General features: G+C 37.6%; 1 protein-coding gene across 1 annotated transcript in view; it reads right to left on the reverse strand.

The window, feature by feature from the left end:
• Positions 1-919: 919 nt before the first annotated feature.
• The window catches only part of PDK1 (pyruvate dehydrogenase kinase 1), a 33,529-nt gene continuing 20,478 nt past the window's right edge, over positions 920-13,970 (reverse strand). Inside the window, exons 9-11 of the mRNA XM_060016582.1 lie at positions 9,118-9,228; positions 5,375-5,488; positions 920-3,261 (exon numbers count right to left, since the gene is read on the reverse strand). Of these exons, the coding sequence (XP_059872565.1) occupies positions 3,121-3,261; positions 5,375-5,488; positions 9,118-9,228 (366 nt within the window). The 3' untranslated portion in view covers positions 920-3,120. The remainder of the gene's footprint in view (positions 3,262-5,374; positions 5,489-9,117; positions 9,229-13,970) is intronic.

Raw genomic sequence — 13,970 nt, forward strand, 5'->3', positions numbered from 1 at the left:
TTGAAGATGCAAACAAATTGGTTGATTTTTTTTTTTTTTTTGGCTTCCTTTCTGATTGGCTGTTCACAAGGCCACAAAGGGACCCTAACACTAGTAGTCTGTTTCCCTGGTTCTTTACCTCTGCAGTCCTTTTATGGAACTTGTTGGCTTTAATAATGAAGGGAAGATTGATGGCCATATCCCATTCATCAGGAACAGGACAGGAACCTGTCTTTGACTAGACGAGTTTAATTTTGACTTTCGGCTGGTACAAGCACACAGTAATGCTGGTTAAATTAAGGCTTTTCCTATATTACTTATATTGTGAAAAGTTATTCAAAGAGTATACTAACATAACCTCTTGAAAATCACATAAGAGAAGATGTTCATTTATGCAGTAAGTCAGTCATCTGTGGCTGTTTGGATAATGAAAATCTAGCATAACTCAAACCATACAAACGGCTGCCTGCTTTGGCGATTAGAATATACACGGTGGAAATCTAAACACTTCCTCTACCAAGCATAGTGAGGTGCACTGTGAGCCACGTAGCTTCGACTTTTTGAATGTTTACAGAAAGCTGACCCTTGATGATGAAAGAGACCTTTATTTTAAAAAACAATTGGTCAATTTATTTTCAGAATAAGAGTTGATCCATGTTTTCAGTTTATTGCCATACACAAAACATTTTATAAAATAATAGGGTAGACTGCCACTTCAACATCTTCATGTAAAAACTTCACAGTGCAAGAAAGTGATTACCATAAAGTATGAAGACATCTAAAGCCAGCTAGTACTTTAAGTACAGGGCAGAATACTTTTTGTGATTCTTCCTAAAAAAAATGTTGGCATATTCATTAAATGCCCAGGTTACAAAAATCACTTAGTATCCATTTCTTATCTTTCAGTATGTTTTTAAAATCTACATGGCATCATATTAAATGCTGGTGGGGGAAAATAGTATAAGAATCTAAAAACTTTTCAAGTAGCACAATAATTTAAAACCAACTAAGAGAAAGCATTCCCCCAAATATTTCTGTATGTAACTTTGTGTCCCTTACCACAGTAACAAAGTGAAAAAGCCATTACACCTTAAAAAGAAGCTAAAGGAAAAGATTTCATTCTTCCTTTGAAAATACAATTTCTTAGCTCTTAAATAAAGAGAGAAATTTTAATTTTGTGTGTGGGTGGGTGGATCATTAAGTAAAAATATCAAATTTATGTCAGTTGTACAAATGTCTCATTTAGGAAAGAAAGTGAATACTTTGATTCAAAGGATTCGAAACTATTTCATCATTATAAGAAAAGTGTAATTTTAAGCTAAAAAAACTGTGACACACTGAACTAATATAAATCATCCACTAGCGTATCCTATTGTTTATCATAAAATCCATAGTTAAGGAGTAACAGGTAAAAGATCTTTTTCCAACATTTGGTCACATCAGCTAATCAGCCCTGGGCAAACCCCACACACCCCGAGTTTCAGGATCCTCATCTCTTATGTGAGAGTCCTGGGCTAACGGCCCTTTAACATCCCTTCTAATTTACAAATTTGTATAGCACTGTTAAGCTTACATAATCCTTTTGAGAATGAGCTGTTTCAACTCAATGTATTTACCAGATAAAGTTCCCCATTTAAGTAGTAAAGCTGTTCTTTAAACATTTAAAATCTTACTTTAAAATTTATTTTCAGTGTACTTCCCTGTCACCTTAAAAGATGAGGTAAGACTAACAACTTAGTCTCCTGACTTTCATGGTCTCTTAGACCAGGCGGCTGACAGTGATCAGCAGATACAGCTTGAGCCCTCACGCCAATTCTGGGCAGCTTTGGGCTATACTCTGAGTCTCAAAAACGAAGATGATACCACCTGTTTGGTATCTCTGTCTTAAAGCCTAACAGAGTTATAATATACTGAATATACCAAAAATTTGTACATTATAAATTAACATTCGAATGCAAACATTTGAATGTGATAAGCCCAAGGTGACTTTTTCCTGATGAAGTATAGATATTTTTCATAACATGTTTTTTGTCAATACCTGTGCATTTACGGTTCTAATCCTTTGGTTACCTGACTCTTCTTCTGTAGCCAACTTGTCTCTTGCTTCCAATTATGCTTCTAATTGCACCAGAGTCTAGAAGTCTGACCTTTCAATAGGTGAAAACCAAAATATAAAGATCTGTTATGTTAGCAAATGTGGTATCATCATTACTCACTTTAAAAGCGTGGCTTCCTAACTAGGTGAGGCATCAGACTGGTCTAGGAAGTGTTATAAAAACTGAGATTCCTGGACTCCAGCCGCAGAGTCTGATTCTGTCTGGAGTAGGACTCAAGAAAAACTTTCTCAAAAGCACCCCCCAGGTAATCTCAACAATCTTTAGTACAGTTTTTGCGACTCACTCTTCTGCCCTCAATTTCTTAAATTCAATTTAGAATTTTAGCAGCTGTTAGGTTTTAGTATAAAAATTTCCCATTGCATTAATCATAAGCATATTCAAAGTAGATTGCCCATGATCTTGGTTTAGTTCCATAGGAAATCAATCATTACAATCCTTTGCAATAAAATTAAAACACGATAAATTAACTTCAGAGTGAAGACAATGCATGTAGATGCTGAAAGGTGGCTGGTTCTACACTTAACAGGGCAACTGTTTACTGCTTTAATTGTAGTCAGTCATGTAAATCTCTAAATCATCTTATTACATCTGTCATTACTAAATAAAGGCTGGCAGAACTCCTCTAAAACAGAAAGGTGGCTAACTGACTAATCGATATTAAGGAAATGTTTCTAGCAGACATAAAAGTATTTCTTAAAAAACTACAAAACTACACAGCTTCCTGTAGAAACCCAAAGACTTCTACGCTTCTGAAGTCTACTGTAAAGAGAAAGTTGACCAGAACTACAGTTGTTTAAAAATGTTCAATTAACTGTGAAAATTTAAGTGTAAAATAGGTACAACTTCATCCTTTAGGAGATTTAATGGGCATAAGAGGAATTTAACTTACCACTTATTCTATCTACCCAAACAGTTAACTGTGAAAACGACACATGAAGTATTTGGTATAGTGTAGTTCTGAACACCATCCCTTCCAAATTTAATAAAAAAACACATCTGGATTTTCCAGGGGTCCCAAGTGTGTCTAGGCACTGCGGAATGTCGTCATGTCTTTCGGTTCTCTGCTGGGAACACACCAGTCGTCAGCCTCGTGGTTGGTGTTGTAATGCTTCCAGGCAGCTTTGTTATATACCGGGAGTCTTTCTATTGATTCTGTTGACAGAGCCTGAAAGTCAAAGCAGGACCTAAATCAGGCATTTTTTTGGAATGCATTATTTGAGAAAATCTACAGTGGCCAAAAGGTTACTACAAATTAAACAATACTTCATTGGATTTGTATTTTATCAAACATAAGACCATCTACATACATTTTAAAATAGAGCACATCTTTGAAACGTGTTATTTACTAAGCCCATGGCAACTGCTTGATGTGCATGTTGAGTTTATTGCTTGCGGTAATTCTCCAGCCAGCCTGGGAGCTGCTGGATTGAAGTTTGACACACGTGTGACAGACATTCTTATAAAACATGACAAACAGAAGTTGGTTAACTGAAAAAGTCAGTTAAGTGTAAAAGCATAAAAATTCACATATGTACCTTAACATACGTAATTGTACAATCACTTAATGAAATCTGGGTTTGATCCTGTGTCTTCTCCTACATTAAAGTCACACTAATTTTAGTTACAGCATGATTTCTGTACATGATTTCTGCATCATGCATAGCTGACCCTCTGTATCACCCCCCACCCCCGCATGCATACCAAAGTCTGCCCATGCTCAAGTTGCTTATATAAAATGCTGTAGTATCTATGTATAACCTTTAAATATCCTCCTGTATACTTTAAATCATCTCTAGATTAATTATAATAGCTAATACAATGTAAATGCTATACAAATGTGACGTAGATATTATGTAAATAGTTGCTGATGTGCAGCAAATTCAAGTTCTGCTTTTTGCAACTTTCTGGAATTCCTTTTTTCTTCGAATATTTTTTAGTCGTGTTCGGATCTATGGATATGGAACCCAGGGATACAGAGGGCTGATTGTAATTTCATGTTTCCAACATATTATCACGATTAATTCACCGTTCTATTTCAGCTTCCTGTGTATCACTGAGATAAACTATGTTCCTCATTATCTTCAAATTAGGATATTTTGGTAGGATTTCAACCTTAAGCCACAGGTATTCCCCAAGATGTAGAAAATATTGAACTGGAAGTTTCATTCCAATAATAGGAAGGAAGGACCTTAATTATTCTATAAGACTTCATGTATTCTATTTTTTTCCAAAATGGAGCTAGAGACCTTTCACCTATACATCATATTCTCTTTATGCTGGAACTCCTTGATCTATAGACTCAAACAAAAATGTTACATTTGATGATAAAAAGGGCATCATGAAGGCAATGTTTTTAAGTTCCTCACAATTGAGATGGTTTAAAAAAAGATAATTATCTTGAAAGAACTTAACCTTTTCAGACAATTTTTACTTTTTCTAATGTAAAGTCTTTAGCATTTCCTATAAAATAGGTGCCATCTAGTGGCCAGAACAAGAAACTAGCGTCGCTAAAAAATTAGGTACCAACAGCCCACCGCTGAACTAACCCAGGGCTTTCTATCCCTGTAATTTATACTGATTTGTCAGATAAACACAGGGAACAACCCAGGCAAGTCTGTTTCCACCAGGTGAGCTATGTGCTTACCAAGAGTCACCTGTAATTGTTCCTAAATCTGTTAATATACTTAAATCTGTCATTGTAATTTAATCTAAGTATTGCTTTTAACAAAGCACAAAAAATGGGCGGGGGGGGGGGTTCTTTGAAAACTAAGATGAATGTTTCATAAAGACTCATGAAGGAAAGCCACATAAAAATTGCTGTCAAATCAGAAGACAACTGTAAGGAAATGCATAATAATCAACAAGGATTATGCACTTGGCTATTTCTTTGATTAAAGAAACCAAAACAAGGTATTGTAAGTATAGCTTCTGCAAGAAAGACAATTGAAACTTCAATCTGCAGACCCATATGCAAATGAAAGGCCTCAGCAAGTACATCAAAAGGCTGGTGAATCAATGTCAATTCATGTGTCTTATCTTACAAATTTAATTTTAACATAAGTTTTTGAAGCCCCACTTTAACCCAGTTTTTTTTCTATTAACAAAGCCCTGATCATTATAGTCGAGCGTTTCTTACCCACAGTCAAAGAGATCATTTGTCAAAGCAGAGGAGATCCTTGTTATAATAGCACGAGGTAGAAGAAAATTTCATTACAGTTAAATGCTGGCATCTTATAATCAAAGAAGTATCATTAAGTCCAGAAGACTATAGTCATTACCTTAATGTAGATAACTGCATCTGTCCCATAGCCCTCTAGGGAATACAGCTTTAGGTCTCCTTGGAAGTACTGTGCATAAAGGCGTGATATGGGCAATCCGTAACCAAAACCAGCCTGTTTGATGAGAAAAATGAAATTCTATTCGGAAAGCCACACACTGAAATACTTCTCTAATTAAAATAAACGTTATTGGAGTATCCCAGAGCTATCAGAGCCCGCATCTAAAAGATCAGTTAATACTTAAGTATTAAAAATGATCAAGCTGGGCTTCCCTGGTGGCACAGTGTTTGAGAGTCCGCCTGCCGATGCAGGGGACGCGGGTTCGTGCCCCGGTCCGGGAGGATCCCGCATGCCACGGAGTGGCTGGGCCCGTGGGCTGTGGCCGCTGGGCCTGCGCGTCCGGAGCCTGTGCTCCGCAACGGGAGAGGCCACAGCGGTGCGAGGTCCGCGTACCGCAAAAAAAAAAAAAAAAAAAAAAAAATGATCAAGCTGCAGCCCAGTTGAGTACTGCATTAGACGGCTTCCCTCTGGTCATTTAAAATTCCTCATTCGTCTTATTTGTATAAAATGACCTGTGGGGGTCTAGAAGAAGCACGTTTCTCTTCTTTCTTGCCCTGCTCCAGAGCATCCCAATACCGCTTTCGGTGATACTACATAAAACATGGCCTCTCTCGGGAGCAAAGGTAGAAAGAGCCTGGTGGCAGCCTAACAGATATATGTCATGGCCTCACACCATGAACTGCAGCCCGTGTTCTGAACCTGAAGAGATCCCTAATAGTTCTCTTTTAATTCTCACTGACAGGTCACTTACCCTGCTTAAAAATCTTTGAAGCACCCCAAAACCCTCCCCACCCCCATCATCCAGACCCACTGCCTAAAAATCCAAGCTTCTAAAAAAGAGCTTTCAAGACTGTAAGATCAGGTCTGTCCACCCACTTTCCAGTCCAGCTGAAGTAAATCTCCTCCTTAGTCCCTCAAACAGATCATGTTATTTTTCACATCTGTGTCTGTTCATTCTGTTCCCAGTATCTGGAATGGCCATCTTTACCTGGATAAATCCTACCAATTCTTTAATACAAAGAAGAACATTTGGATAAATGTAAAAAAGGGTCTTATCACCAACTCAGATGTTCAATGACATTCCATATAGTACTTCAGTAAAGAGTGTATGTGGATTCAGGAATCTGCTATTAACAAATCCAGGCTCTGGCCTTATCTACCTCTATCATTTATTACTTGATTTTTTTAAACCAGAGTTTCTGTTTACCCCTCCAAATCAACTATCCATTCTCCACATTTCTCCTTGCCCTGGGAGGCTGACCTGAACAGATGTCAGTGGATTTCTGTGCCCTCTGGTTCCAGTAGGTCTAGCCAATGGGGAACCCAGTAGGAGTTCCAAGGGAGTCAAGTCAGGGTATTCATCCCCTGCTTCTTTCTCACTGAGGTTGCTTCCCCTGGGCAGGCTGGGTCCCTGGAGAGTAAGCAGCTGCTCTGCAACTTTCCCTTCTGGGTTCTGCTAACTTCTCCTTCTCCCCTTGAGTCAGGGTGGTGACAGCTCTGCTGCTCCTAGCCAGGATTCCTGTGCTGTCCCACCCCTATTTCTATAATTTGTCTCTTCGTAGATAAGCCTTCCTTGGATTATAATTATAATTATCTCTTTCCAGGTGGGGCCCTGATTGACACATTAAGTGGCTCTAGAAATGGCCCCAAGAAAACTGCATGAGCAGGTGGCTCAGGATCCCATGGTACCTGATCTACTTTATCACTGCCTCTCCCTGAACCTACCACACCTGTGGACCCATCAGGCTTCCCCTGTAAGTAGTTAACATAAAAGTAAAACAGCATGGGCCTGGTCCACTGCTGGATCTACACAGTGTCCCACACCAGCCAAAGTGGACTGCCTTTTCACTACAGCCTCTCTCAGGGCCGGGCCTGAAAGACAGGAGTGAAAGCAAATCCTACCAGTGGGTGGAATTCAAAGTGGAACACCTACATGGACCATGGGCAGTGGCAAATGGGCTGGCTGGTCAGAGACTTGGAAAGAACAAAACTGGATTAACAGAGAAGGTCTGGAAGAGGGAAATGTGGACAGTCCTCTCTGAACAGGCTTACAGCATGAAGACATTCCATCCATGTAGATGCCCACCGGAAGGCATCACGTGGAGGAAGCTCTCAGTAATCAGGTATGACCTGATGACCACTCCTGTGGAGGTCAAGCAGCCTTTCCCCAGCTGCGCCAGTGCTTGCCTACTGGGTCCACTTACAAAGGGGTCATGACATCAGGAATGAGGCTATGTAAAAGCTTAACAATAGGCTTACCCTCGGTAAGGCGGTGTAGGTGTAGGGGCAGCCTGCGCCACATCAAGCCTCCTGTTTTCTTAAAAATTCAAGTAAATTTTGCATCCTAAACAAACACTTACATGGCATTTACTGTGTGCCAGGTACTATAAAAAGCATTTTAGATATATTAACTCAATCTTTATAATAATTCGATTTTTTTTTTTTTTTTTTTTTTTTTTGGCCACACCACGCTGCATGTAGGATTTTAGTTCCCCAATCAGGGATCAAACCCGTACCCCCTGCAGTGGAAGCACGGAGTCTTAACTATTGGACCACCAGGGAAGTCCATAATTCGAAATTTAAAGCCGGGGGAACTATGGTATTGAAAGGTCAAAAATATTCCCAAGGCTACACAGCTAGGATGTAGTAGAGCTGAGAATGGACCAGACAGTTTAGATTCAGAGTCTGGACTAGTACACTATGCTGCTCTCCACAAAAATTCTACAATGTCTGTTCACTACAAAAGCAGCATATCCCTTTTCTCCACTTCTTAGAGTAAAATCAGAATCTAAGAAGATACTGGTGTTTATCTGACCTTTTCTGTCCCACGGCACATGGCCTACCCATATCTCAACTTGAAAAGCACATTCCTAGGGCAATCATTTTAAAAGTTTGGTAAGACATGAACTGTATTACAGTTGTAGCTACAGAATCTGTGCTGTGTAAGTAGAATGTGCTGTGCAATTAGAATGAAGTCCTTTTAGTAACTTCCTAGGAAAGAGTCTAAAATAGACCCATCTTATACTGTTTTTAATCACATTACAGTATAACTCCAGTGTATATGCCAGAGAACCTTCAAAGCCCAGAAGAACAAGAGTTTTTCCAGAATTACAGGTAAGAGATTTGGCAAAGTGCTCTTCTGGGTGTTGGAGGACCATTCAAAAGCTAACCTTATTAAAACTTGAACATAGGTGACTATGATCAGTTAAAAAACCTATTAACGCCATTATCATTTGAGCCATTTTCAGGTTGGCAAATAAACTGATCAGAGCTCTAGTCATACTTCTCAGTCTCAAACATGTAATCTTTCTAATTACAAGTACTTGAGGGGAAAAAAAACCCCAAACACTGAAGATTAAACCCAGTACTAGTAAAGCTGGTAATTTAGGCTTCACATTAGAGATAGTATATCAAAATGTGGTTTACCACATGGAAACTACTGACACACCACTATTAACCTTGGCAACAAGAACTCTAAAACCATACTCCTTGTCCTATGCTCTTATCATTTTAAAAAAGAGCATTTTTAAAACTACAAATTTAGAGGAAAGTGGGGTTTTTCCCCCCTAATAGCTTCATTTCGTCCTTGTGGTGACACCTACACAATGGCTTAACTGATTTATGTGGTAAATTATTTTATGACTAGTCACAAAAACCTGCTTCACAATTTCTTGATCACATACCAAGGGCACTGCTCGGGACGTCTCAACACGAGGCCGGGGTGCAGTTGAATACATGTAGTTGAAGAGTCGGTCAATTTTCCTCAGAGGAACACCACCTCCTCGGTCACTCATCTAAGGTAATAAAGGATCATGGCCTGTCACCAAGTCCAAGAAACAGCAAAATACCAACACATGCTGTGTCACCATTTAACTGCTGGCTGAAAAGCTCTGCTTTCCAAAATGAATACCACGTGATACAAGTTGCGAATGTAAACATTTCCATCACTGCTGGACTTAACCCCTCTAATATGTAGAATTCTAAGACATAAGGAACTCCACTGTAATACAAATTTCAATGCTGTGGCTTTCTGTAATTATTGCAGTCACACTAATGATGCAGTACAGCACACAATGGGGCAAAGGCTTAGCTTATCTTGGATGTAACAATAAATTTGTAATTCCTTTCTAACAGGCAGTTTGGCAACCAGATGAAACATGCATGTACCCTTTGACACAACGTTTATCCTGAGAAAATAATCCGAAAAGCATGCTAAGTACGTATGAGAATGTCCATGACAGTACTGTGTAGAACAGCTAAAACTGGATTACCACCTCAATAGGGGGCTATTTAAGTAAACTAACATACATTCTAAACAGAATACTATTTCGCCACTAAATATTAGGTAGAACTGTATGTACTGGCATGAGAGGCTCATAAAATATTGTTAAGTAGCAAAAAAAAAATGGAGAAGCATTTATGACATTCTAATTCTGCAAAAATTATAAAGAAGTCTAATGAAATATAATTGTCAATGGAATTATGAGTGACTTCCTTCTTTTGGGGTTTTAGTTTCTTAATTTTTTCCCACAATTACCTCTGTTATGGAAATAAAAGTATAATTTCCATTTTCAGGGAGGAAAAAAACAGAACCATTTCATTGTGTTTTAGAGTCTCATCTACAAGTAATTTCACAGCACAGTCTCCCAGACAACTCTGTGGTGAGTTATAAAGGACACAATTCTTTACATTGTTCTTATGTCATTTTCCAACTCAAATCATATGGTAGATTGAATTTAGTGATTTATTTAGATTGTCTTCATTGTTTTCCTTCAGTTAACATGGACTTTTTTCCTAGCTATCGTACAGCTTATCTTTTAATCTACTTTAGCCATTTTCCCTTGTCACAAAATCTAAATTGATTCTATCTATAATATTAACATGGTTGTGATATACAAACCTGCTTTTAACATGTGTATAGATATACAGATAAAAACTGTATGGAATGATATGTATTAAAAAGCCAATTTGAATGGCTTACAGCTGAGTTTTTATATAGTCTCTAAAAATATTTATGTGTACATCTATTACTCTCACAATGGAAATTCATAGCTATTTTAATTTTTCAAATACAAATCTGCTTTGAAATATCATTTGAAGACTGGCCTCTGATGTCTATAATTAGATAACTACAGTATAAAAATATACAAGCACTTTATTAAGAACTTATATATGTAGCATTATGCTTGAAATTGTTCTTGGCTATGAATTCAAGCCCTGTGAAGAGATTTATTTTAGTAAGATGAATGAAGGGCTCTGGGTATTTTCTGAGATCCATCAATTTGTTAATTATTCATCCTTTAATTTAATGCTCTGCTGCACATTTACTGGTAACATGAGTCAAGTGTGGTTCTATAAATATTAAGTAAACAACACATTAGATACTAAGATAAAAAGGTACACTTCAATAAATATTTCCTGATTTTCCTTAACCTTTTGGTCAGAAACACTACAGCAATCCAGCAGGTATGAAACAAGAAGTGATTTCTAGCCGTAGGTTAGTATGATAAAAGCAGAGTGGAAAAGAAAGGCCAGGGGTGACTCTGAGAAGTGTCGTCTCATTAGAGGTGGAGGGGTAATCTAAGCCATGGAAATATAGTTAAAAATTGATAAAGGTAGCTGCTTTTGCTTTGCAGCCAAAAATACAATAAACTGGAACCAGTACATTTTTGAAGTGGTCAAACGAGTTTCCAAGAGAATTGTAACAGGTATTATAACAGAACCTGAGTTCTTTGGGAAAAAGGGACAGAGGGAATAACGGAGAGACAGACAGACATGTTTGGTCTGCATATATTTAAGACAAGAAGAATGGCACTCTGATGACAAATATATTGCAAAAGAGATGTGAAAATTGAAAAACTCTAAAGATTATTTGAAGAAAAAAATCAAGAATCATAGAAACATAAGCCTACATCAAGGAAAAGGAAAGAGATTGTGAAAGAGAAGGGCAGTGTAGTCATGTCAACAGGAAGGCAGAGGAAGAGAAGTTTGCCAATTACTTTGAAAATTTTCTCCTCAGCGCATGAAATCACCACCTCTCAATGTCATCTGAGACCTGCCATCCCTAAAGTCCTGTTTCTCATAACACTAGGCTCCCTGGTCTAATATATGTGGATTTTCGGGTCCACGGGAAATGAACCACTACTAACTTGATGACAGTTCTGAAGGCAGGAAATTTACTAATCCTGAATTCACCCATAGCTCCTGAAGTTTCTTAGTCAACAGCTTTTTAACGTCCGGTTTGTAAAACTGCCAACAGTGAATGAACCAAGACATTTAAGTTTTAATTTATAAGACGTGGCTATAACACTTATGTTATTTACTGAATATAGACCAAACACCAAATCTGAAACAGTAGCTAGACTTGTAAGTCAGAAAAAACCAATTCTTTCGCAGGATTTTTAGCAGAGGGATAAAAAGTAAAAAAAAAAAAAAGTCAATAATTTCAACAAGCTAAAAGAATGGGGGGCAAAAAAATCCAGGCCTTGATCCTGAAAATTCTAGAGTAAGTGATGGGGATGAAAGCTCTACTGAAGAAAATTAAAGCAAGCATTTAACATGCAAAGCGCTAACAAGAGCAGATGCAGTCATGTGACCTGGATGTGAGGAGAGCCTGATATAGCTAAGGACTTGTACAGAAGCTTCTGGAACAGTCTGTTCAAAACCCTTATAAGCCTTTCTTTTTTTAAACACCTTTATGGTAATATAATTCACATACCATACTATTCACCCATTTAAAGTATACAACTCAATGGTTTTTAACATACAGGCATACCTGTGAGATATTGTGAGTTCAGGTCCAGATACCACAGTAAAGCAAATATCACAATAAAACGAGTCACTTGAGTTTTCTGGTTTCCCAGTGCCTATAAAATTATGTTTACACTTATCCTGTAGTCCATTAAGTGTGCAACAGTATTATGTCTAAAAAAATGTACATAAACATTAATTTAAAAATATAAAACAAAAAACAATTAGAATATCAAAGATCACTGATCGCTATAATAAACACGATAATGAAAAAGTTTGAAATATTGCAATTACCAAAATGTGACACAAAGAAATGAAGTGAGCAAATGCTGTTCGTAAAATGATGCCCACAGACTTGCTCAACATAGGGTTGCCACAAACCTTCAGTTTTTTACAATAATGCTGCAAAGTACAATAGAGTGAAGCGCCATAAGACAAGGTATGCCTCCATTCACAGGTATGTACAACCACCACCAGTCAATTTTAGAGTATTTTCATGAAACCACGGGCTCTTTACTGATTACACTCCTAAGCAACCACTAATGTATCTCTTGTCCCTATGTATTTGTCTATTCTGGACTTTTCACATACATTAAATCATAATGGGTGGCCTTTTGTGATTAGTTTCTTTCACTTACCATATTGTTTTCAATGTTGTAGCATCCATGTTGTAGCATGAGCCAATACCTCATTCCCTTTATGGCCAAATAATATTCCATTGTATGGATGTACCACATTTCTGTTGATCTGTTCGTCAGCCGATGAACATCTGGGTTGTTTCTAGATTTTGGCTACTGTGAATAATGTTTCTATGAACACTCATGTATAAGTTTTTGCTTAAATACCTGTTTCTCAAGCTTTTGGGGTATATACCCAGGAGTGGAATTGCTGGGTTATTATGAACCTTTCTTTATACCAGACAGACAAAGAGTTCCTAAGCAAAGCCTGTCCCCCAGCACAGAACGAGTCACTGATGAGTGCTGAAGAGCTCAGTGAACCTTGATCCATACAGTGATGGATGACCACGAGTAATGGAAAGCAGCTGCAGACAAGCATGCTAAAGCACAGGAAACACAAGCAGAAAAAGGGACGAGAAAGACCATGCTGCAGCACAACTGATGCCCCAAAGCGGAAGACATATGGGATTTATTTTGAATCAAACACACCCTAATAAGCAAGTAGCCGACACATAACTAACCAAAAAATAGGCACACGTTAGCATCTGGAATGGAAAGAAGTGACACGTTCACATTACCTTTTCAGCAGAGAATATTCCCATATATTTATTTGTGCCTCATTCTTTTATATGAATAGCCAAGAGGGATAAACAGAAAAAAGGAATTCAGAGGAAACAGTACAGAGAGCTGAAGCATTTTAATTTTTAAAAAAATAACTAATATCACTATCCTCTGAGTGATTAAAAAAAAAAGATGAAACCAGAACAGAATACTACAAAAAAAAGGAATAATAAAAAATAAGTTCCTGGGAAATTTATAATAGAAATAAAATTCAATAGAGTTGGGAATTCAAAGTCAAAGAAATCTCAAAGTAGAATGAAAAGTTCAAGATATAAAAAACAAGAAGAAAAGATAAAAATCAGAGGGCCATTTCACAAAGCCCAACATCTTTGAAATATGACTATCAGAAAGAGAAACAGTAAAGAAAGTATTTCAAAGAAACAGTGGAAATTCTAAAGGACCCAGCTCAATGGGTACAAAAAGGCTCACATCAAGTCACATCATTATGAAATTTCAGAACAGAGCTGAAGATCTTAAAAACTTCAATT

The sequence above is a fragment of the Delphinus delphis genome, chromosome 7, assembly GCF_949987515.2.
Source record: "Delphinus delphis chromosome 7, mDelDel1.2, whole genome shotgun sequence".
In the NCBI taxonomy this organism is placed as follows: domain Eukaryota; kingdom Metazoa; phylum Chordata; class Mammalia; order Artiodactyla; family Delphinidae; genus Delphinus; species Delphinus delphis.